Genomic DNA, 20,902 nt, shown 5'->3' with positions numbered 1-20,902 from the left:
GAAAAAACAAAGACGGCAGAAATCAAAACTTGTTTACAGCAAGAACTAGTTCACCACAATGTATTCCACTTGGCATTCTCTAGCTGTTCACAATAATGTAAGCAGGGGGCCCCTAGGTTTACGATGTTACGTGTTACATTTTGTAGTAACAAACATACTCCCGTAAACTCATTAAAAACACAATTTTGGTCCGAAAACACAAAACTCACTGGAGAACTAGTTATAGCATGTGCTGGTGGCATAATACACACCACTTGTGGCACAAGAATGCAGTTTATGCCTTGTTTACGACGCTATTAGAGCCCTTCAGACATGAAATAACATCCCTACAGTCACCTTTACATTCATATTACCCAATATTGGAGACCTAGTAACATCAAATAAGACATATAAGAGACATAAATAAGACTTATATTTGTGAGTGTTGATATAAATGTGTTTTGGTGCTACAAGAACAGAATAGTCCCTGCTATTGATCATTCAACTCTGCAATACAATACAAACAATACATTTGAGTGTTTAAATATCTATATTTTTGACTAAGAATAGGTCAATTTCAACCATGAAACAGCATGATTTATTAAATCACCCCAAATTTAAGAATAACATATTCACTGTCACTTTCTCGAACTTCACAGAACTTTGGAGGACACTTAAGCGCTGACTGCCACCTGACTCGTACATATCTGCCCCACTTCATCAGGTAAGAACATTCTGCTCTGTTCTCAAACTCCTCCTGGAGAACCCGGACGAGTGTGCAGGTGCTTCATTACTCTGTCAAGGAGTAAGCAGCTGCGCCTATTGCATCGATGACCGAGAGGAGGGACTGTGCCGCAAAAACACAACAGAGGGAGCTGAAGAATTGTCCACTCCATGAGAACATGGTTGGAGAAGGTGGACATCTTGTGCTATGTTATGAGGTCAGTTTTATTGAACAGTTAAGCCATTGAAACGATACCACTTCCTGGAGCACCTTCTGCACAGTTCACTGTTTGGAGTAGAGTGAATGTGTATATCCTTTTAGTTTCCTTTTCCTTTGTACCCCCTTCTCGGTAAAGATCGAAACCCGAGCAGCGGGTGGTCTCTTCTGGGAGAGAAGTGGCTGACTCCCTGCTCACTTCTGTCAATCACAACCCAGCAAAGAGCTGCTTTGGGCAGGTGCTGTCACAGTGGGGAAACAACCGAAAGCCATCAGGTAAATTAGGCAAGGCTATATCATAGGAGGACAAACTATGAATATGTAGAAATATTTTCAATTGTGTCACCTTTATCCTCCACAAAGCACACTCATCAACATTCTTGAATGACAGGGTTGATAGGACGTCCAACGCTGGTGTCCACACCCTTTTTAGAAGACAAACTGGATACTCTTCTAAATTAAGAGTGACAGCTAGATTTTATTTACAGCCCTGAGGCGCTTAGCATAAATGAAAGCCTGAAATGCTGCCAAAAGCAAGACAAGGAAACCCAAACAACGACATTATCAACGACCCATAGCCCTGTGGATGTTTTACAAATAATTTGAGGGCTTTTTCGTCTTTGCTAAACAGCTGTAGACATACATGTACTATAGTCCTTTTGGATGTACTGCTCTATTAGTATTAAAAATTGGTATCTAACAAGATAGAAAGGATGCCACATCGTCAAAACAACCCAGGGTTGGGTTTGAACCCACACGCTCTACTTTAAAGAGGTTTCTCTTCTGGTAAACCAAAGTTTATTTTAGTATTAGGTAGCATTGTAACAATTTTTTTGGGTTCAGTCAGTCAAGGTCCCTCGGAATTGTCCTTTTTCTATGTATTTTACTACTATACAGTGAGTGCTTTTTGTGTCAGTGACTAAAATATTAGCTAAGGAAATGCAAAAATCTTTACATTATTGATCTGATGCGCAGTATTTCAGAAGCGGGTGTAGTTTCGCTTACTTTTCTAGTGTGATGACATCCTCTGCACACATTGTATACAAAATGGCCGTGCTTGTGGTTAAGGAAGACGGTAGTCGCCGAAACACAAAACACAACACGGTGTAAACCTACTGATGTAGCCTGAGTCACACACACCGTCGCCATCCGAACATGGTAATGTAATGTAATGTAATGTAATGGTTTTATGTCATTTGAACGTGCATCAGATTACAATTGAATGCATCACATAATCAGTTCACAGTTCCACATGTCCAAAAGGAGTAGGAAGAAGCAAAGCTTATTAAATCCTACCCCTCCATCTGGTAGTTTTACAATCAGTAACTGTTACATTTGTTCACTTCCTGCATTTCTAATATAATGTGACTCCTAATATGACTCTTCATGACAGCATTATGTCAATTTCTGTGAGATTCCGCGTTTTATAGTAGATTTCGTTTGTATCAGGCTACTCAAATTCTTAACACTTTGTATCGTGGGGCCCAACGCAATAAGTATGACACAGCAATAAAAGTATATAATGAAAAGGTACTCAATCGCCCCGTTATTGATCAGCCCACCAGAAAAACTCCCGACGGTCAGTCTGTCCCTGCTAGTGTGATAAGCAGCCGCTTTCACACATTTTCCCACCTTTTTGCTTGTCACCGTTCTCTATAAATGTCACCGATACACATAATGGGGGAAATATAATCAAAGTGGGAATTCTGAGGTAATATAAGAGGCGGGACGCCATTTGTGTGTAAGGGTGTTTCACAATGCCAGAACCGGCGTGTGAAGTGTGAAACCAAAGATGCACTTATTGTTCTGAATGCAGTTGTCGCTGTCAGAGAAATATTTGACACTTCATAGCAGCCACTGTCGTGATCTAATTATTGCTGTGGGTAAATTCTAGATGGATGTGCCTTTTTGTGGGATCTTTGCATGAAAAAGGTTATTGACAAAAATAGGAGACATTCTCTATCTCGATTTCCATACATTTGGCCATAATACAGTAAAAGCCTAGATTGTGTACCTTTTAAGGTATAATAATGTGCTTTTTATGACACTTAAGTCACCCTAGATGATGTGTGGCTAATTCCAACACCATTCCACTGTGACTCTGACCTTGTACTTGTGGTTTCTCCCACATTCTGCTTGACCTGATCCCATTTGGCACAAGGAAGACATACAGTCCATCTCTCCAAGACACACAGAAATGGAATTGTTATTCTAAATGATACTATGATACTATTCTTTTCTTGAATGGCACCATTTTAGATTTCTCCCTTGCTAATAGCAAACAACATGGTCCTTATTAATCACCCTGAAGACAGTCATAGGGAGTGCTCGGCTGGAAGAGAGCCCACCAGGGAGGAGGGGGACATTTCTCATCGTCCTTGACTGGGTCTGACGTGCCAGCATGAGCTCCGATCAAAACTATGAATAAAGCTTCAAATAAATGTCAATACGTTCTGTTTTCTCATTTCACGCTTCGGATGATAAGAGGCGGGGAGTGTGACTGTGTGTTTGGCAAAGACACATTTTCTTCAATATCTGAGAGGATTTTATTCGTTGCTACATTATGAGGACGGTAGAGGCGGGGAGGGAGCTTAGAAGCACAGTAAGGGGAGCAAAAAAATGGATGAAAAAGAGGTCACACACGGTGAAGGGGAGTGACAGTGACATGAAGACAGCATTGCGGAGGGAGTCTCGGGACAAGGGAGGGGAGAGTGGAGGCGGCAAATGGATAGAGGAAATATAAATATGCAAAAAGAATACACAGCTGCTCCCCGGGTAAGGAGAAGGAAGCGGTTGGAGATGAGCATTAGGCCAGCTAGATTTTCTTCATTCAATATTGATCTGCTATGCTCCAGTTATCTTGCTCATAATCTATTCCTCACACATACACACTTTTACTTTTTTCATAGTTTCATAGTTTTCTCACTTACATGCATCCATCAAAAAGTTAAGCACTTTCCTTTAGACAATACAGACAGTAAGCAGAGTTTAGATTAGCGCTACTGTAATTTTTCCACGTTCTAACATGGGATATTTAGTACAAAAAAGATTTATTAAACTTTTTTATGAAATAATTTTTTTTCTAAAAATTGCAGAACAGTACATGTTACATGGCTAGTTAAACAATAACCTACTAGAAAAATCCTTAATCGCTGTCCTCATCCTCCTCCTACAACCACTAAAGTAGTCTTCTTCACTCTCAGAACCGAGCAGCTTCACCATTTCCTCGAAACACATATCCATTATCTCTCCCTTTTTTGTTGTCACAGCTAATGCCGCCCCCGAAACCTGACTGCCAAGATCCACCGGCAGGCCAGAGAAAACCGGAAAGCTGCATTACATGCACCTCGTCGCGTGTTCTCCATGAACGTTCTCCTCTTTACTAGGTCCAAATGGACTGCTCCGAAGCACAAAAAATGTTGCAAGTCTCATAACACATCAACAGAGCAACAATAGAATACTCCAATACACCACAATGACACAGTACATGCAAAATTGCATGTTCCGCAAAAGAGCGAATCTGGTGATTGAATTGCGATGTAACGAGGGAACACTATTACACTTTTGCAGACAAACAGAAAGTCAGTGACAAGTACAGTGGTTAACCCGGAATTAATCATCTTACTGCATGAGACTAATCTTAAATCACTCACATTGCCACTTTCATTTCCTTCACTTACATCACAGCGTGGGATGTGTGTAGATATACGAGTGATCAAGCACCATTGCACTTGACTGTGTGATCAAATTAACCTGTTAGTTTTCCCCTTTCTGTTTTCTATAAACACCCAAAGGACGACAGCTGATTTATGTGTGAGGGAAATTGAAAGAGAGAAAGGGGATCACGTTATTTGCCTTGCAAAGTCAGGCAGCGGGCAGGCGGTCCATTTTGTTGTGACGGTGAGAGGGTTTTTAAATGTGTCCTTGACATTCTCATTAGCACTTTTAAACCAGCCGACCAAGCTTCCTCAGCAGCACTGACGTTTTTACAAACGGTCCAAAATGCGCTTTGTACTGCTCATACACATTTGTTTGGAAAGGCGTACCTGTGGTGATCCATCAGAACCCTGGTCCCTGGACTTTCTGGCAAGCCTTTTCTTCTTTTTGTGAAGTGGTTTGGATTCCAAGATCATTTCCTCCAGCTCAAACGTCGGATCGCAGTTTAGTCGCCGCTTCTGTAAAAAGTCATATGTAGAAATACATTAAAAGATGGAAATTAGACAATAATGACCTGACGTTATGTTGACCTACTTTGCATATTGTGGGATTCTGTGCTACATTTACAGTACTGTACAATATAGTATACACATACAGTACTTTAGATGGGTCTACAGCTACAGATAGTGGTGTACTCCCTCATCCCTAAACACAACCAAAGCAGCTGAGAACCACTGTTTGAACACACATGAAATTATGTACTATAAGCTTACAATCATGGCCTTTATGGTTGCTGCAGCCCCAGGATTTTGGGGGGATTTGCACAGAAATGCAATAAAACACATACATGAGCGCAGCGAAGTGTACAAAGTCTGAAAAAGGTGTCTGATAATCAGGGTCGAGAGATTTATACAGGGTCAGGCAAAATGAACTGACACATTTGTAGGTTAAATAAAAGGCAAATAAAAAAGTGTTTTTATTTTCGAAAAGTACATATGCAATTTAAAAAAAAAAATGCCATTTTGCTTTGTTTCCTTTTATAATGCCATTGTTTTTCCTTTCTTTTTCAGTTGCTGCCATGAATCACACTGGTGAGCATTGTGCTTTCATTGTGGAAACGTTCCTCAAAACAAACGAATCTGTAACTGCAACACAACGAGCGTTCCGTTTGCGCTTCAATCTTGGTAGACATGATCCTGTATCAGCTCGAAACACATTTCCACAATGAAAGCGAGATGCTCACCAGTCCAATTCATGGCAGCAACTGAAAAAGAAACAAAAAACAATGGCATTTTTGAGAAACAAAGCAAAATTGCATTATATGAAAAAATGGCATATGTTTCTTTAATTGCCTTTAGTTTAACCTACAGATGTGTCAGATGTGTCACCCTGTATATGCAAACCAACAAGGTGCATACTTCCCCTGAGGAGCTTTTCCTCCTGTCACTCACAAGCACCTTCTTAAATATCAGATTTATTGCTAAGGCTTTATGTTTCATTCAGGCATGGACTACTGTGGAGTATATTGAAGTCCAAAACACTCTGTTCTGTTCATATTTTCAATATTTCTTTGCATTGTGGTGCTCACATTGGGAATAAAGCCCGGGGGAATCTGTTTGCTGAGCACAATATCCCAGCTGACGTCCGACATGTAGTCCAGATCTTGGAGCTCTGCTAGAGAGGAAATACGCTTCTGGACGTCGATGCACAGCAACTGAAAGGGAGAGAAAGATTCCATTTAGAAGGGAAAAAACCTTTAGTCTGCAGGGAGACAGCCCCCACTGAGACATGAGCTGTCTGAGAATGAGGAAATATAGCTGCAAGATACTAAGGGGGGAAAGGGACAGTGGGAGGGGCCAAAGGCAACAAGTTCAATACAGAAAGAAAATGGTGATTAAGGAGAGTTGGGCAGGTTTTGAAGTGTGAAGGATAATGTTAAAATATATTGTGTGTGGAATTTTACCCTTACACACTCTTAACACTCCTCACACCCACTTTTAGCTTCACACACACACACACACACACACACACACACACACACACGGTTAGAATGCCAATGAAGTGCAGGGAGTCTGAGCACGGAGCAATGCAACAGTTAAGACTGCAGTGGATGGCTGCCAAGACTAAGCCCACGTACTCCAGCTAAAGTCTTAGCAGCTGACGAGGTGTTACAAGAGGCTTAATGGAAACAAGAGCAATGGACCCCAGACACTTCATTATAAGCACTTTCATTCATTACGCCTTTACGAGGTAAAGCAGTGTTGTTTTGGATGTTTCTTAGATAATGTGGATAATGGAAGAATAGAATCTGAAGCAACAATGATGTTGTATTGTTTGCGCTGTGCAAGCTAATGTGTATAATAACGGTCTCTTTGCACCCTGACTGCAAAGGATGAGTTGCATTATAACCTTTGTACATATTAGTATATATCACATAATAACGATTCATATGTGTCCATTTAGGGTTAACAAAATATGTCTTTTAAGACCGTGGCGTAGTTGGCAGTTGGTGTTTTTCTAGTAGTAATAGTAGTAACATCGCCATCTACTGGCTTGGCATGCACTTATTAGCTTTTTGTGAACGATGACGTAATTCACTGCTGATTTGATGAGCAAAGGAGTGGGGAGGAGGGCCAGTGAGAGTGTGCGATCCCCGTGGTTGAGGAGGCTACATGCCCACAGGGCCACCCGCCTCCTGGCCCCCCACGTTGAGGTGCGGTGCACCTGTTTTTGTACACTATTAATGCTGCATCTCAGGTAAGGAAGTTTTCGAAAAATAAAATAACCATCTGCTGCACGGCGGACAAGTGGTTAGCGCGCAGGCCACACAGACCCGAGTTCAATTCCACCCTCGTGTGGAGTTTGCATGTTCTTCCTGTGTATGCGTGGGTTTTCTCCGGGTACTCCGGTTTCCTCCCACATTCCAAAAACATGCTAGGTTAATTGGCGACTCCAAATTGTCCATAGGTATGAATGTGAGTGTGAATGGTTGTTTGTCTATATGTGCCCTATGATTGGCTGGCGACCAGTCCAGGGTGTACCCCGCCTCTCACCCGAAGACAGCTGGGATAGGCTCCAGCACCCCCGTGACCCTCGTGAGGATAAGCGGTAGAAAATGAATGAAAATAACCATCACCCTGTTCAAACTCTTACGGATACACTTGCACCGTCAGATTGGTTTAGCATCCTTAATGTAAACATCATAATGACCCCCCCCTCCATCCTAAGATTTTTCTGTCTACTATATAATTAACTATAATTATGGGATGTTCCTAATGTAACTAATAAAGAGACAGTATAGGCAAAGAGAAGATGCAACACCAAAATCAATGGTGGAGAGGGCAGATGAGTATGTTGAGTCTGGTCTACCTTTCTGAGAAGTGACTTCATCTCCGTGGACCACGCTGCCGGGAAACTGAGGTGGACCTTATGGAAGGTGTGAAGGATCTCATTGGTCGGTGTGCTGGACCTCATCACGTACGGCCTCTGAAACCCAGCACAGGGATGAGAGAATATTTGACAAATGTTTGCTGTTCAACTGTCCGCAAGAGTTTCTTTGACAAAGTAGGTGTCTTAAAAGCAATCAGGAGGTTGTTCTAGTCCCACCCGCCTGCTCCCACTTCTGTTCATTTTCTGCTCCCATAAGGACAAATGATACAAAGAAAGGGAATAATTTTCCAAACACCAAAAGAGAGAATGCCTTTGTAGTTTCTTTTGAGTTCTTTACTCCCATCTTTTGTTGATTTATTGAAACCTGTGCTTTTCCGATCCTGTGTTTGAGCCACTTTTGTTAAAACTTTGAATGTTTAGTCATTTATAAGCATCTGGACTGATATTCATAAAGAATTGAATCATTGAGTCTGAAAACACTGACTAAAGGAAGCCATTAGTGTCATTTAGCAATTAGTGTCATGTAGTCTCCAGTTCTATAGGTGGAAGTAATGCATCGTTTAGTCTGATTAATGGTAATTAATCTGCAGCTGTGACCAGACTCCTCATACAGTGAGAAGATTGAGTAACGAGATTATGCATCATCTTTATTTCCATGACATTTGAATTTAAGTCCTCCAGATGAGACCAAAAAAATAAAAAATTAAACCTCAGATTGAGGAAATCAATTTCAATTACACAGCTCTCTTGAGTATATTTCCATATACACCTGCAGCCCATCCATCTCATGGTGTGACTAAAATATTCAAGCGTCTTCACCAGGAAGGTCAATCTAAATGTAGAATTCAATCACAGCTTTATTCCGGTCTGTTTAATGGAGACTGGAGTCAACAGGCCTGGCTCAATCACACTCGCTGCCATGTTTACGTATGTTTAGTGCAAGGCCAAGTTGATGCTTGTTTGGTACCTGCCCTCGGAGCAGCTCGTAAGCCGTGATGCCCAATGACCACCAGTCCACCGAGAATGAGTAGCCAGGGTGGGAGCCTTCGTATGTCTGAAACAGCTCAGGAGCTGTAATGATATAACAACCCTATGTGAAACAGCAGACATGTAGTGTTTGCCGCAGTACGCCGATTGGTTTTTGAACGGTATTTATCAGCATAGGCCGATCACGTTTTTAACGGAAATCGTCTGATATTGATCGATGGCCGATCAATTGGAGCATCCTTAATTTATACACGACTTGGCATTTTTGGGGGCATTCAAGGACAACATTAGTTTTCTTACCCATGTATGGCTTGGTCCCTGCAATGGATGTTGCCTTTAGATCGTCTTTCACAATGGCTGCAATGTTGAAGTCTGTTAGATGGACATGACCTATTGAACAAAGATTACGTCATGGATGTTTACCGTGACATGGATGTTTACGATGATTCAATCAATATCAATAAAAAGGATATCATATTTCTCAGCTGTTCGACAGTTGTTTGACTCTGCTTCAATGATCGGGTCGCTGGTGTGTGTGTGTGAATGACACACATGAAAAGCTGACTCGCCTGGGGAGTCGTTTGGCACCACCTTTTTGTTTAAATGCATAAAACTTGATCTCCAAATATAAGACGTCTTTTTCAGACTTTTTTCTCTGTCAGATTCAATCCGATATTTTGGTCAATATGGTACAGTGGAAGCTCAGTTTTCCTATTAATCCATTTCATATCCATTTTCAAAAGATACAGATATGAAGATATGAACAAAACCACTTCCACACACACGTAATAAAGATGATTCCCTGGGCGAAATCTGTTTATAGTGTCCCAACTGTAAAAAAACCCACTATCCATTCTTTACAGAGACAAGTTGATGATTTGTTTGGGTGCTCGATTCCGTAGAATGATACCTGGGCAAACGGACTAGTTTGCACTGTTTTGACCGGTCGATTGCAAAAAATATTTAAAAATAAGATAAATCTTTTTGGATACAGAGGTAGCGCTGTACTTTTCACTATTAAAGAGAGGTTGGCTTTGCACTTTGATGACAGATAAAAGCAATAGAGGTATAGAAACATGAAGTAAAAGCTAGCTTCATTAACATTGTTCATATTTAATGATACTACCTGCCTCAGGCTTTCATCTTCTTCCATCTCTTGCCTTTTTCCCCCCTTTGATGGATTTGGAAAGAGACTTTGTGCAGCATCACCACAGAAGAACCTTTATGGCTGAACAATGCTTTAACAGATTATCTCATCTAGTTTATCAGGATTATCATAACAACTGTTGAGGGTTCATCCTATTTTTACATTATATCTCTCTCTCCCTGCATAAGAGCTATATATCACATACTTATGAATGAATTTGCTAATGGTTCCACTGTGGATTTATCCACATTATTCGTCTATATAGGAACTTTTAAGTACATCATTTCATGTAACATCTCTATAACTCGACTGGGATAATGATGTCCCAGATAATCGCTTCAGCTTACATTTGATACCTTCATGGACATTTAAACATTTTAAACAGTAGTATTACTTTAGGGCTTTTATTCGTTATATCATGAATCTCTTTTTGTTGAGCTAATCTGTCAAAAGCAGGATATGAACTTTGGTTTTAGGCCCTTTTAGGCCCCTATTCAGCTATTTTGGTGCTTTTATGCTTTCAACGTGGGTATGTTTTTTTGGAGAGAGACAACCCATTTGTGAGTTGTCAGAAAATGTCCTATGCGATCACTTAACTCCACTTGTCCGGCAATCAATGCGATTTGATAAGCATGAATGGCCAATTAAGTTTGAAAAAGGAGCTCACCATGTTCATCCAGTAGTATGTTGTCAGGCTTGATGTCTCTGCAGGGAAAAACACAAAACACATTGAATGGGGTTAGATTGCCCCCCCCCCTCCCCCCCATGAGGTACAATCAATTCCTCACAAGGTTTGAGGGTGTGCTGGAGCCTATCCCAGCTGTTTTCGGGCGAAAGACGGGGTACACTCTGGACTGGTCGCCAGCCAATCACAGGGCACATATAGACAAACAACCATTCACACTCACATTCATACCTATGGACAATTTGGAGTCGCCAATTAACCTAGCATGTTTTTGGAATGTGGGAGGAAACCGGAGTACCCGGAGAAAACCCACGCATGCACAGGGAGTACATGTAAACTCCACACAGAGATGGTCGAGGGTGGAATCAAACTCAGGTCTCCTAGCTGTGTGGCCTGCATGCTAACCACTAGACCACTGTGCAGCCTCATTTGTTTTAAATTTTGTATAATATTTGGTATTTTGCATATACTATGGCTGCAACTAACGATTATTTTAATAACCAATTATTTTTTTGATTAAGCGATGAATCGGATTAAAAAACACCCAGTTTTAATTTCCGCCTCTTAGCAGCCATCTCTTTAAGAATGCATTAAATCTTATGAAAGAGCGCAAGGAAGAGGAATTTCAGGCACCAGAATTTGAGAGCCTGGTATCAGGATATTTACAGTACATTTTTAAATGAAATTATTAATCTGTGACCAAAATAGTTCTCGATTAACTGGATAATCGGTTCATCATCAATTAATCAGTTAATCGTTGCAGCTTTAGCGTTACGAATGTGCACCAAACACTCAAACATGAACTATTTAGGTTTTTTTATAGACTGGTGTTGATTCTCACGACAATACGGGACAAAGTGTGTTGTGAATGGGAATCCTACATGACACATGCATATTCATATCATGTTTGTGCCGTCATGACATGAATTGTCTTGTCACCACCGTGCGACGATATTTGTGATCGGCTTTGAAAAGCATTTAATGGTTTATGCACAGAAAACAACCATATGGTGATAATATGAGCATGTGAATGTGAAGATCATTTTCATGGAAGCCACCTCATTGTGCTTCCTCTCATTACAGTCAGTTCCCCTGCAGGAAGCTAGTGGTATTTAGCATATCAAAGGACACGATGAGCTGGGTTTTGTGTACAGGTCTCCCCCACCAGATCAAGCAGTCTGTGTGCTCAGGTGGGAGGGGTGAGAAAGGTCGGCCATGTAATGCCTAATTAGCTGACATTTGCCTCAAGGCTGGCAGGAAGAAGTGACACAGGGAGAGAGGGGCGGGTCTTGTGTCTGACTGGATGCTTCCCTCCATTGTTGAAAGGCTGTGATAGCATTGTCAAGGCGCTTTTCGGCTACAAAACAATGAATTAGACAGTAAATCAGCACATGATAATTGGTGAAAGGCCAGTATTTTTACAATTACAAACAAAAACCTCAACACATATATATTTTAAGCTGAATAATAATTTGGAGTGCATGAAAAACTGAAAGGAAAATGTAAATATATTAATACTGTTCTGTTTTCTGTTTTTTTCAACCACTCATGCTAACATACGCTAGTCGGTGGTATTGCTCTTATATATTTTGGTTTAAAATTGTATTTAATTGGAACCTGTGACAAACACCACCTTTTAGCAAGTATAGGCTCATATTGAAGCAACAGAACCAGTGTTGTAGTACCAATGAGGAGCAAACTTACTCAGCCAACAGCTGGCATGGATGCTACTCAACTGTGCAATTGTGCATATCAAAACATATGCACACCCGTCAAATGTAGGATACTCCATGGTTAATTAACGGGACATTTACATTAAGTCCATATTGTATAATTAGCCATGTATTATCACATAAAATACTTGAGGAAGGAGTTTGTCTATAATGAGGCTGCACTAGAACCCTCTTTACCTGGATGTTAATCTGCACCAACATTATATTAACCACATATATGGCCAAAATAAAACAGAAAGCTTAAGATATAATAGAGAAGAATAGATGTCTATGCCTATTTTGAGGAAAGTAAGAAGAAGTGCATGGTTGGCTTGGTGCAAGCCGATCCAAGCGGCTTTTCTCTCCAGTTGACTGCTTCGACAAGCTATTAGCAGGATCTAATGGCCTCATTACAGCTTGCTATCAGATGCAATAGGTGTAACTGAAACCTGTACCTGGTCATAAGATCCTGAGCTGATACAAGAGCTGGGCGAGCACACCTGATAACCAAGGCTAGGATATACGCACAGGTCACGCAATTGCACAAAAAAGTGGCAGGCTACAATCATAGGAAATGATGGACGGACAACAGCATCCATTTGAGGTTTTTCTGTGGTAATAACAAATAGGGATGCTACTTTTGGTGGCACACAGCACATATTTGTTGCAGATACTGAGCATGGGTATCACATTGGAAAATTGGAAATACAGATACATATTGTACTGCATTGGTAAATACTGTATCCAAAACAGTTAAGCACAACTTTTCATTTGCACGATGTTTAAAAACAGCCTGCAGTACTGACACAACACTGATACAACTAATACAACATAGTGATATGAACGGAGGGATTGAGAGGTCTGACTTTTTTTTTACAATGGTTTTGTGATGCAAATGTATTACTCTTTTGAACGCATATTGTTTTGAGAATCCAAAGTCTTTAATTAAGTGGCCCCAGAAACTTAACCGGAACTACGTTCCTCATCACCGGAATACGAGCATAACTCAGTGTTGATGCACCGCATGCTGATGGGGATGCCATATAACTTCATGTCAAAAAATCCAAATATTCCTTTAAAATATTGAAAAACCCTACATCTATGACCAATGTTATTTTCGAAGTCTGCAACTATTGTTTATTCTTTTTCATAACCAAAAAAATGGAAAAGGAGTTTGATGTTCGGAACATAACTATTGAATAACCGCACACCTCTAGCATGCTACACTCTCCAAACAAGCTAAACACATACAAATTCAGCTTTGTTTTCGAACGCCAAAAAGCGTACAAACTAGAAACACACTTAAAAGAGTTCTGACGAACCATCAACCATTGATGGGAAGTTCAGACAGCCTTTGAACGTCAACTCAAAGCCCGGAGCTCCAAACCAGCAAACCGCAATGCCTCACAGTCTCCCCCTTTTTCTTCTTTTGGTTAACGCAAAACAACTCTGACAAGTGTGAGAATGGCACAGGTGTATGCGAGAGTATTTTCTCACATACCGGTAGATGTTCATTCCTTATTCATTAACGCATGCTTAGTGTGGCTGCTGGATGATGACATGTATGAAGACTTTAGAGAAAAAAACAGCTGTAAAAACATAAAAAATGCACTTTCCAATTACATACTATTAATAATTAATTCACTCAGCCAGAGCTGTAAATAAAGTCAGAACGCTTTGCTCCTTCTGCTTAAATTAGCCTTCTACAGACAAGACAGTTTGTCGGCAATTAGTGGCGTAGCTGGTAAACATTCTACGAAGTGTCTTGCACAAAAGTCGGTTGAAGGAGATTTTCGACAGGCACTATGAATCTTTGGATGCAAAACTCAAGGACCTGCCACCAACTTGTACCGTGATGTGTATTAATTAGGGGTGTAACAATACATAAGTAATCATGTTTATTGTCATGGTAGGTTTGACGTTTTTCATTATTTTTCCTTCTTTCTGAATCGGATCAAATAGGATGTCGACCAGCGTTAAGAGCTTCCACTGTGTTTTCTTCTTGGCTGTCCAGTTGTATTTATTCACTCATAAAAAGACTGTTGGCTCAGTGTGTAGAAAGGTTAAACGAGCTTGATGCAAAAGGTCCCACCTGGCACATCCCCGAGGCGCAGACTCAAGCTACTATAAAATGCGCAAGATAAAGGCTTATTTAATTTGTAAACTCCAGGTTAAGTGCTTTTTAAGCAGACAGAGCCACATGGCTGCTGCAGCCAAGCTCTGCTGGGAGGAACAAAAAGTCCTAAAATTTTCCATTAAGTGAGAACTCTCGATGTTCAATCCTCTGGACAATCATGCATCTAACAGTTGAATACTAATACCTTATAAAAAAAAAGTGTTTAACAAGATAGATAGATAGATAGATAGATAGATAGATAGACTCCCTTTATTGTCATTGCACAAAAACACAGTAGTGAAATTGCCAACGAAATGTCGTTGCCTGGCTCCCATATAATAACAGACACAAAAGGAAAAGGTGTCTGTAGATGTCTGACTTCCTCTTCATCTTACATCTAAAAGTCAGTATCCAATCTCTTCAAGTGACTGACACGGTTGCGGTAACCAGGCTATCATGACCCATTGTCGTATAATGTAGCTTTTAGCATCCTTCCTGACATTTTGTGCATATTTTGTGTATAAAATCATCAGTGTCAGCGGACAATGTTCTTCACGGTACCATGAGCACACACGCATTAAATAGCATGAAAAGCATCAATGACCATCATGAACGTGGCTATGGGTAGAACGTTCCAAGGCAAAAGGATGATTATGTTGCATCTGCTACCTCTCTGGTGAGAGAACAAGCAAAGAAAGCCACATGATGACTAATAGAAAACCTCACAGCAATGGAGAAAAGAACAAATCACATACAAATTGAACAGCCGCTGGAATGAGAAAGAGAAATAAAATGGGGTATTGAGCTGTTTATTCATTCAGACAATTGAGGAAAATTCAAATTTACGTACGGTAAGTATATTTTAAAGTGATGTTTCTATTTGAGCACCAGCAAGGACAGAGGTTGCCAGCTGATATGCCGATACAAAGGCAACATCTCTTCAATCTGCATTCATTATTTTAAACAGGCGTGTCTTGTTTCCGTGGGAATTGAATGTAAAAGAAGGAGACAATCTAACTTGGTTGTGATCAGCATTTAAAATGGGGGTTTGCTTGACTGCTGGGTAGTCTTTGTGAATTAATACATGATATTAACTTTTATACCATGCTTTGAAACAATAGTGTTCGGTCATGTGACAAAATAGACTGAATTACTTGTTAGAAGGCCAAACTAAAAAGAAGATAAATGCAAGCCTAGGGCTTGGATAATACAGTAGAACCTACTGCCACAAATGTCTCAGCTTTTGGACCGAAAAAGACAACATCCACACACTGGTGACTCAGTCTCTATGAAGAATGGATAGTGGCTCTTATAGAGTTAGGACATTATAGACAGATTCTTGCCAGGGAACCCTTTGATCATCTTAAGTATGTGTGTGTGTCGTGTATTTGTTCATTGAACACACACAGAACGATGAACAACTCTGTTTCTGTGAAGAATGGATAGTGGTTCTTTTAGAGTTAGGACATTATAGACAGATTCTTGCCAGGGAACCCTTTGATCATCTTAAGTATGTGTGTATTTTATTTGTTCATTGAATGCACACAGAACGATGAACAACTCTGTTTCTGTGAAGAATCGACAGTGGTTCTTTTAGATTTAGAACACTATAGACAGATTCTTGCCAGGGAACCCTTTGATCATCTTAAGTATGTGTGTGTGGAGTTTATTTGTTCATATAACGCACACAGAACGATGAACAACTCTGTTTCTATGAAGAATGGATAGTGGTTCCTTTAGATTTAGGACATTATAGACAGATTCTTGCCAGGGAACCATTTGATCTTAAGTATGTGTGTGTATTTTATTTGTTGATTGAATGGACACAGAACAATGAACAACTATGTTTCTGTGAAGAATGGATAGTGGTTCTTTTAGAGTTAGGAAATTATAGACAGATTCTTGCCAGGGAACCCTTTGATCATCTTAAGTATGTGTGTGTGTAGTTTATTTGTTCATTGAATGCACACAGACTGATGAACAACTCTGTTTCTGTGAAGAATGGATAGTGGTTCTTTTAGGGTTAGGGCATTATGGACAGATTCCTTCCGGGGAAACCTTTGATCATCTTAAGTAAGTTCATTCTCAAAAGGCTCTTGTGACAGGGTCTTCCGCCATCTCCTCCACTCCTCTGTGTTTACTTATTGTCTTCATCAATAAAAGAAAAGTGATGTTAAATGTTCATTTATACATTTCATTTGTCATTTATATGTATTTCGTTTTCTTTTCATAATTATCTTTATAAAATGTGTTTTGTGTTAATATTTGTGGGTGTCTGGAACGGATTAATTGGATTTACATAATTTTTGATGGAAAAAATAATTAAGTTTTTGTGCATTTCGGTTTTTGACTGACATTTTGGAAGGGATTAACGACATAAAACCATTTTGCACAGTAATCTGAAAATACTGAAATTACGCCTTATCTTCTTAGAAGGGTGGGTAATCAACAAGTAAACTTCCTACCTGTGTATGATGTGCTTGCTGCGCAGGTAACCCAAGGCCAAGGCTAATTCACAGATGTACAGTTTGACCGTGGTCTCGGAGAAATGGACGTTCTGCTGGAGGTGATAACGTAGGTCTCCTCCCAGGAGCAAGTCCACCACCATGAACATGTCCTCCTCATCCTGGAAAGAATACCTGCAAGTGGAACATTGAACATTGACATGTCATCTGCTGGTATTGGTCAGTGCAGCCGCCTTGATTAATTTAGGCAAAGAATATGTAAACATTTGTTTAAATATGCATCCTTTTTAACAAATAATATGCCATATTTTTGAAAAGCCGTGTTAGAATGGGAAATTTGAAGCGTGAAGTGGAAAGGGATTATTGTAGATGGTAATCATTTTCATCCCTCAATGGAAAATTCAATTTTCACTCTGTTTTATATGCTACAATGTTCGTCAGTATCTATTTTTGTGTAAAAGTCAATGTCTGGGTGCTAATACTGTACAGTACACACTGTCATCAAACATACAAACTGCTAAACACAGAGAGGGAGGAAGTCCGTATCAGCATGCAGCTCACTGCTTTGCTGTTGCAATGATTGCCATCCATTTTACATGTCAAGCTTCTCTCACTTGCATAAATTAGTGCCATTATTGAGACACTGGAGAGTGTTGATTTTAAGGTTCCCATCATTTTGGTGTTCCCTGATGAACTGAGGGTTTTATATTTTGCAAAGGATAGGTGCTGATTGATTGAGCTGACAGCAAATTGTTTATCAGGGCTCGGATAATGCTGAGGCCACTTAACAAGTGACTGGCCTCACAGAGCGGAAAGACATCTGGCCAAGGTTGGAAAGAGGATACTTTACACACTTTCCTACCTTTACAAACCATACCATAGTGTGACAATTATGGTGTGTTACAGGAAACCAGCAAAGTTGCATTAAAACACCGTTCAATGCTTTCCTCGTGTTTATATAATTCCTCCTTTCATTGTAGTATACCACTAACCTGCAGAGAATTCTAAGAAAACAAAATCAATAGCTTAATATATGAAGTACCAACACTAGGGAACATGCTCAGGTTGTTATCAGTGGTGTGTCCTTATTGGAGATGTTCCACCGTATTAATCATTCCATTAACTAGCCTTAATGATCTCTTTCTATCTCATTATCTTTCATCTATAGAGTGTAAATACCTTGTAACCCAGTTAGGCAAGGTCATAAAGAGTCCGAGAAGCTTCCATCACATGCATTTAGGGGACACAAATGAGTCATTTACTTCCGTACTTGGCAGGGAAACGCTCTCTCCATTAAACAGTCATTTGATCAACTGCGTTGAATGGAAAATTATGGACTTTTAACCTTCATATATATCCAATATTATGGCTTGTTTGATCAGGACTGGAGGAGGGAAAAGAAAGGGACAGACCCATTGATACATATGTAAGGTATTTTTTCCTTACTTACAGTGCATCCGGAAAGTATTCACAGCGCTTCACTTTTTCTATATTTTGTCATGTTACAGCCTCATTCCAAACTGAATTAAATTAATCTCTTACCTCAAAATTCTACACAAAATACTACATTATGACAATGTGAAAAAAGGTTTTTTTGACATGTTTTGAATTTATTAAAAATAGAAAACAAAAAAATCACATTTACATAAGTATTCACAGCCTTTGCCATGAAGCTCAAAATTGAGCTCAGGTGCATCTTTTTTCCACTGATCATCCTTGAGATCTTTCTACAGCTTAATTGGAGTCCACCTGCAGTAAATTCAGTTGATTGGACATGATTTGGAAATATAATAACTGTCTATATAAGGTCCCACAGTTGACTGTGCATGTCAGAGCACAAACACCAAGCATGAAGTCAAAAGAACTGTCTGTAGACCTGCGAGACAGGATTGTCTTGAGGCACAAATCTGGGGAAGGGTACAGAAAAATTTCTGCTGCTTTGAAGGTCCCAATGAGCACAGTGGCCTCCATTATTCGTAAATGGAAGACGTTTGGAACCACCAGGACTCTTCCTAGAGCTGGCCGGCCTTCTAAACTGAGCGGTCGGGGAAGAAGGGCCTTAGTCAGGGAGGTGACCAAGGCCCCGATGGTCACTCTGTCAGAGCTCCAGCGTTCCTCTGTGGAGAGAGGAGAGCCTTCCAGAAGGACAACCATCTCTGCAGCAATCCACCAATCAGGCCTGTATGGTAGAGTGGCCAGACGAAAGCCACTCCTTAGTAAAAGGAACATGGCAGCCCGTCTGGAATTTGCCAAAAAGCACCTGAATGACTCTCAGACCATGAGAAACAAAATTCTCTGGTCTGATGAGACAAAGATTGAACTCTTTGGTGTGAATGCCAGGCGCCATGTTTGGAGGAAACCAGGCACTGCTCATCACCAGGCCAATACCATCCCTACAGTGAAGCATGGTGGTGGCAGCATCATGCTGTGGGGATGTTTTTCAGCAGCAGGAACTGGCAGACTAGTCAGGATAGAAGGAAAAATGAATGCAGCAATATATAGAGATATCCTGGATGAAAACCTGCTCCAGAGCGCTCTTGACCTCAGTAGACTGGTCATGTACATTGACCATATAGACAGTAGACATTAGCACACAGCCAATATCTCAAAAGATTGGCTTCAGAACCACTCCGTGAATGTCCTGGAGTGGTCCAGCCAGAGTCCAGACTTGAATCCGATCGAACATCTCTGGAGAGATCTGAAAATGGCTGTGCACAGACGTCTCCCATCCAACCTGATGGAGCTTGAGACTTATTGCAAAGAAGAATGGGCAAGGGCAAAGGTGGGCAAAGGTGGCCTGATTGTTGCTTGCTTCATTGATCCCTATTATCTTTTAATATGGCATTAAAACAACATTTACTGGTTTGCATGTATTAATCCCTAGACCCCCAAAATATACAGTGCATCCGGAAAGTATTCACAGCGCTTCACTTTTTCTACATTTTGTCATGTTACAGCCTCATTCCAAACTGAATTAAATTAATCTCTTACCTCAAAATTCTACACAAAATACTCCATTATGACAACGTGAAAAAAGGTTTTTTTGACATGTTTTGAATTTATTAAAAATAGAAAACAACAAAATCACATTTACATAAGTATTCACAGCCTTTGCTTAATACTTTGTTGATCCACCTTTGGCAGCAATTACAGCCTCAAGTCTTTTTGAATATGATCCCACAAGTTTAGCACACCTATCTTTAGGCAGTTTTGCCCATTCTTCTTTGCAATAAGTCTCAAGCTCCATCAGGTTGGATGAGAGACGTCTGTGCACAGCCATTTTCAGATCTCTCCAGAGATGTTCGATCGGATTCAAGTCTGGACTCTGGCTGGGCCACTCCAGGACATTCACGGAGTGGTTCTGAAGCCAATCTTTTGAGATATTGGCTGTGTGCTAATGTCTACTGTCTATATGGTCAATGTACATGACCAGTCTACTGAGGTCAAGAGCGCTCTGGAGCAGGTTTTCATCCAGGATATCTCTATATATTACTGCATTCATTTTTCCTTCTATCCTGACTAGTCTGCCAGTTCCTGCTGCTGAAAAACATCCCCACAGCATGATGCTGCCACCACCATGCTTCACTGTAGGGATGGTATTGGCCTGGTGATGAGCAGTGCCTGGTTTCCTCCAAACATGGCGCCTGGCATTCACACCAAAGAGTTCAATCTTTGTCTCATCAGACCAGAGAATTTTGTTTCTCATGGTCTGAGAGTCATTCAGGTGCTTTTTGGCAAATTCCAGACGGGCTGCCATGTTCCTTTTACTAAGGAGTGGCTTTCGTCTGGCCACTCTACCATACAGGCCTGATTGGTGGATTGCT

General features: G+C 40.5%; 1 protein-coding gene and 1 long non-coding RNA gene across 11 annotated transcripts in view; one reads left to right on the top strand and one right to left on the bottom strand.

Annotated features, from left to right (window-relative positions):
* The window catches only part of stk32a (serine/threonine kinase 32A), a 45,270-nt gene that overhangs the window by 3,616 nt on the left and 20,752 nt on the right, over positions 1–20,902 (bottom strand). For all 5 annotated transcript variants that reach the window (XM_058088238.2, XM_058088240.2, XM_058088241.2 and 2 more), the window contains 7 exons: positions 17,079–17,252; positions 10,768–10,805; positions 9,254–9,343; positions 8,934–9,037; positions 7,946–8,062; positions 6,165–6,290; positions 4,966–5,094 (listed from right to left, as the gene is read on the bottom strand). In XM_058088238.2, coding sequence (XP_057944221.2) covers positions 4,966–5,094; positions 6,165–6,290; positions 7,946–8,062; positions 8,934–9,037; positions 9,254–9,343; positions 10,768–10,805; positions 17,079–17,252 — 778 coding nt within the window. The remainder of the gene's footprint in view (positions 1–4,965; positions 5,095–6,164; positions 6,291–7,945; positions 8,063–8,933; positions 9,038–9,253; positions 9,344–10,767; positions 10,806–17,078; positions 17,253–20,902) is intronic.
* The window catches only part of LOC131138895 (uncharacterized), a 34,808-nt gene that overhangs the window by 1,424 nt on the left and 12,482 nt on the right, over positions 1–20,902 (top strand). For 2 of the 6 annotated variants that reach the window (XR_013625142.1, XR_009132160.2), the window contains exons 2-4: positions 639–703; positions 783–920; positions 1,059–1,195. This is a non-coding gene — a long non-coding RNA (uncharacterized LOC131138895). Of the gene's footprint in view, positions 1–638; positions 704–782; positions 921–1,058; positions 1,196–1,282; positions 1,550–3,080; positions 3,293–4,188; positions 5,254–20,902 lie in introns of those variants that run through there. The other 4 variants (XR_009132162.2, XR_009132161.2, XR_009132156.2 and 1 more) reach the window with 4 other exon arrangements.

The sequence above is a fragment of the Doryrhamphus excisus genome, linkage group LG21 (assembly GCF_037039965.1).
Source record: "Doryrhamphus excisus strain RoL-2023G ecotype Guam linkage group LG21, RoL_Dexc_Guam_v1.1, whole genome shotgun sequence".
Classification (NCBI taxonomy): Eukaryota; Metazoa; Chordata; class Actinopteri; order Syngnathiformes; family Syngnathidae; genus Doryrhamphus; species Doryrhamphus excisus.
The sequence above is the reverse complement of the archived record's forward strand: the minus strand, read 5'-3'. Positions and strand labels throughout refer to the sequence as shown.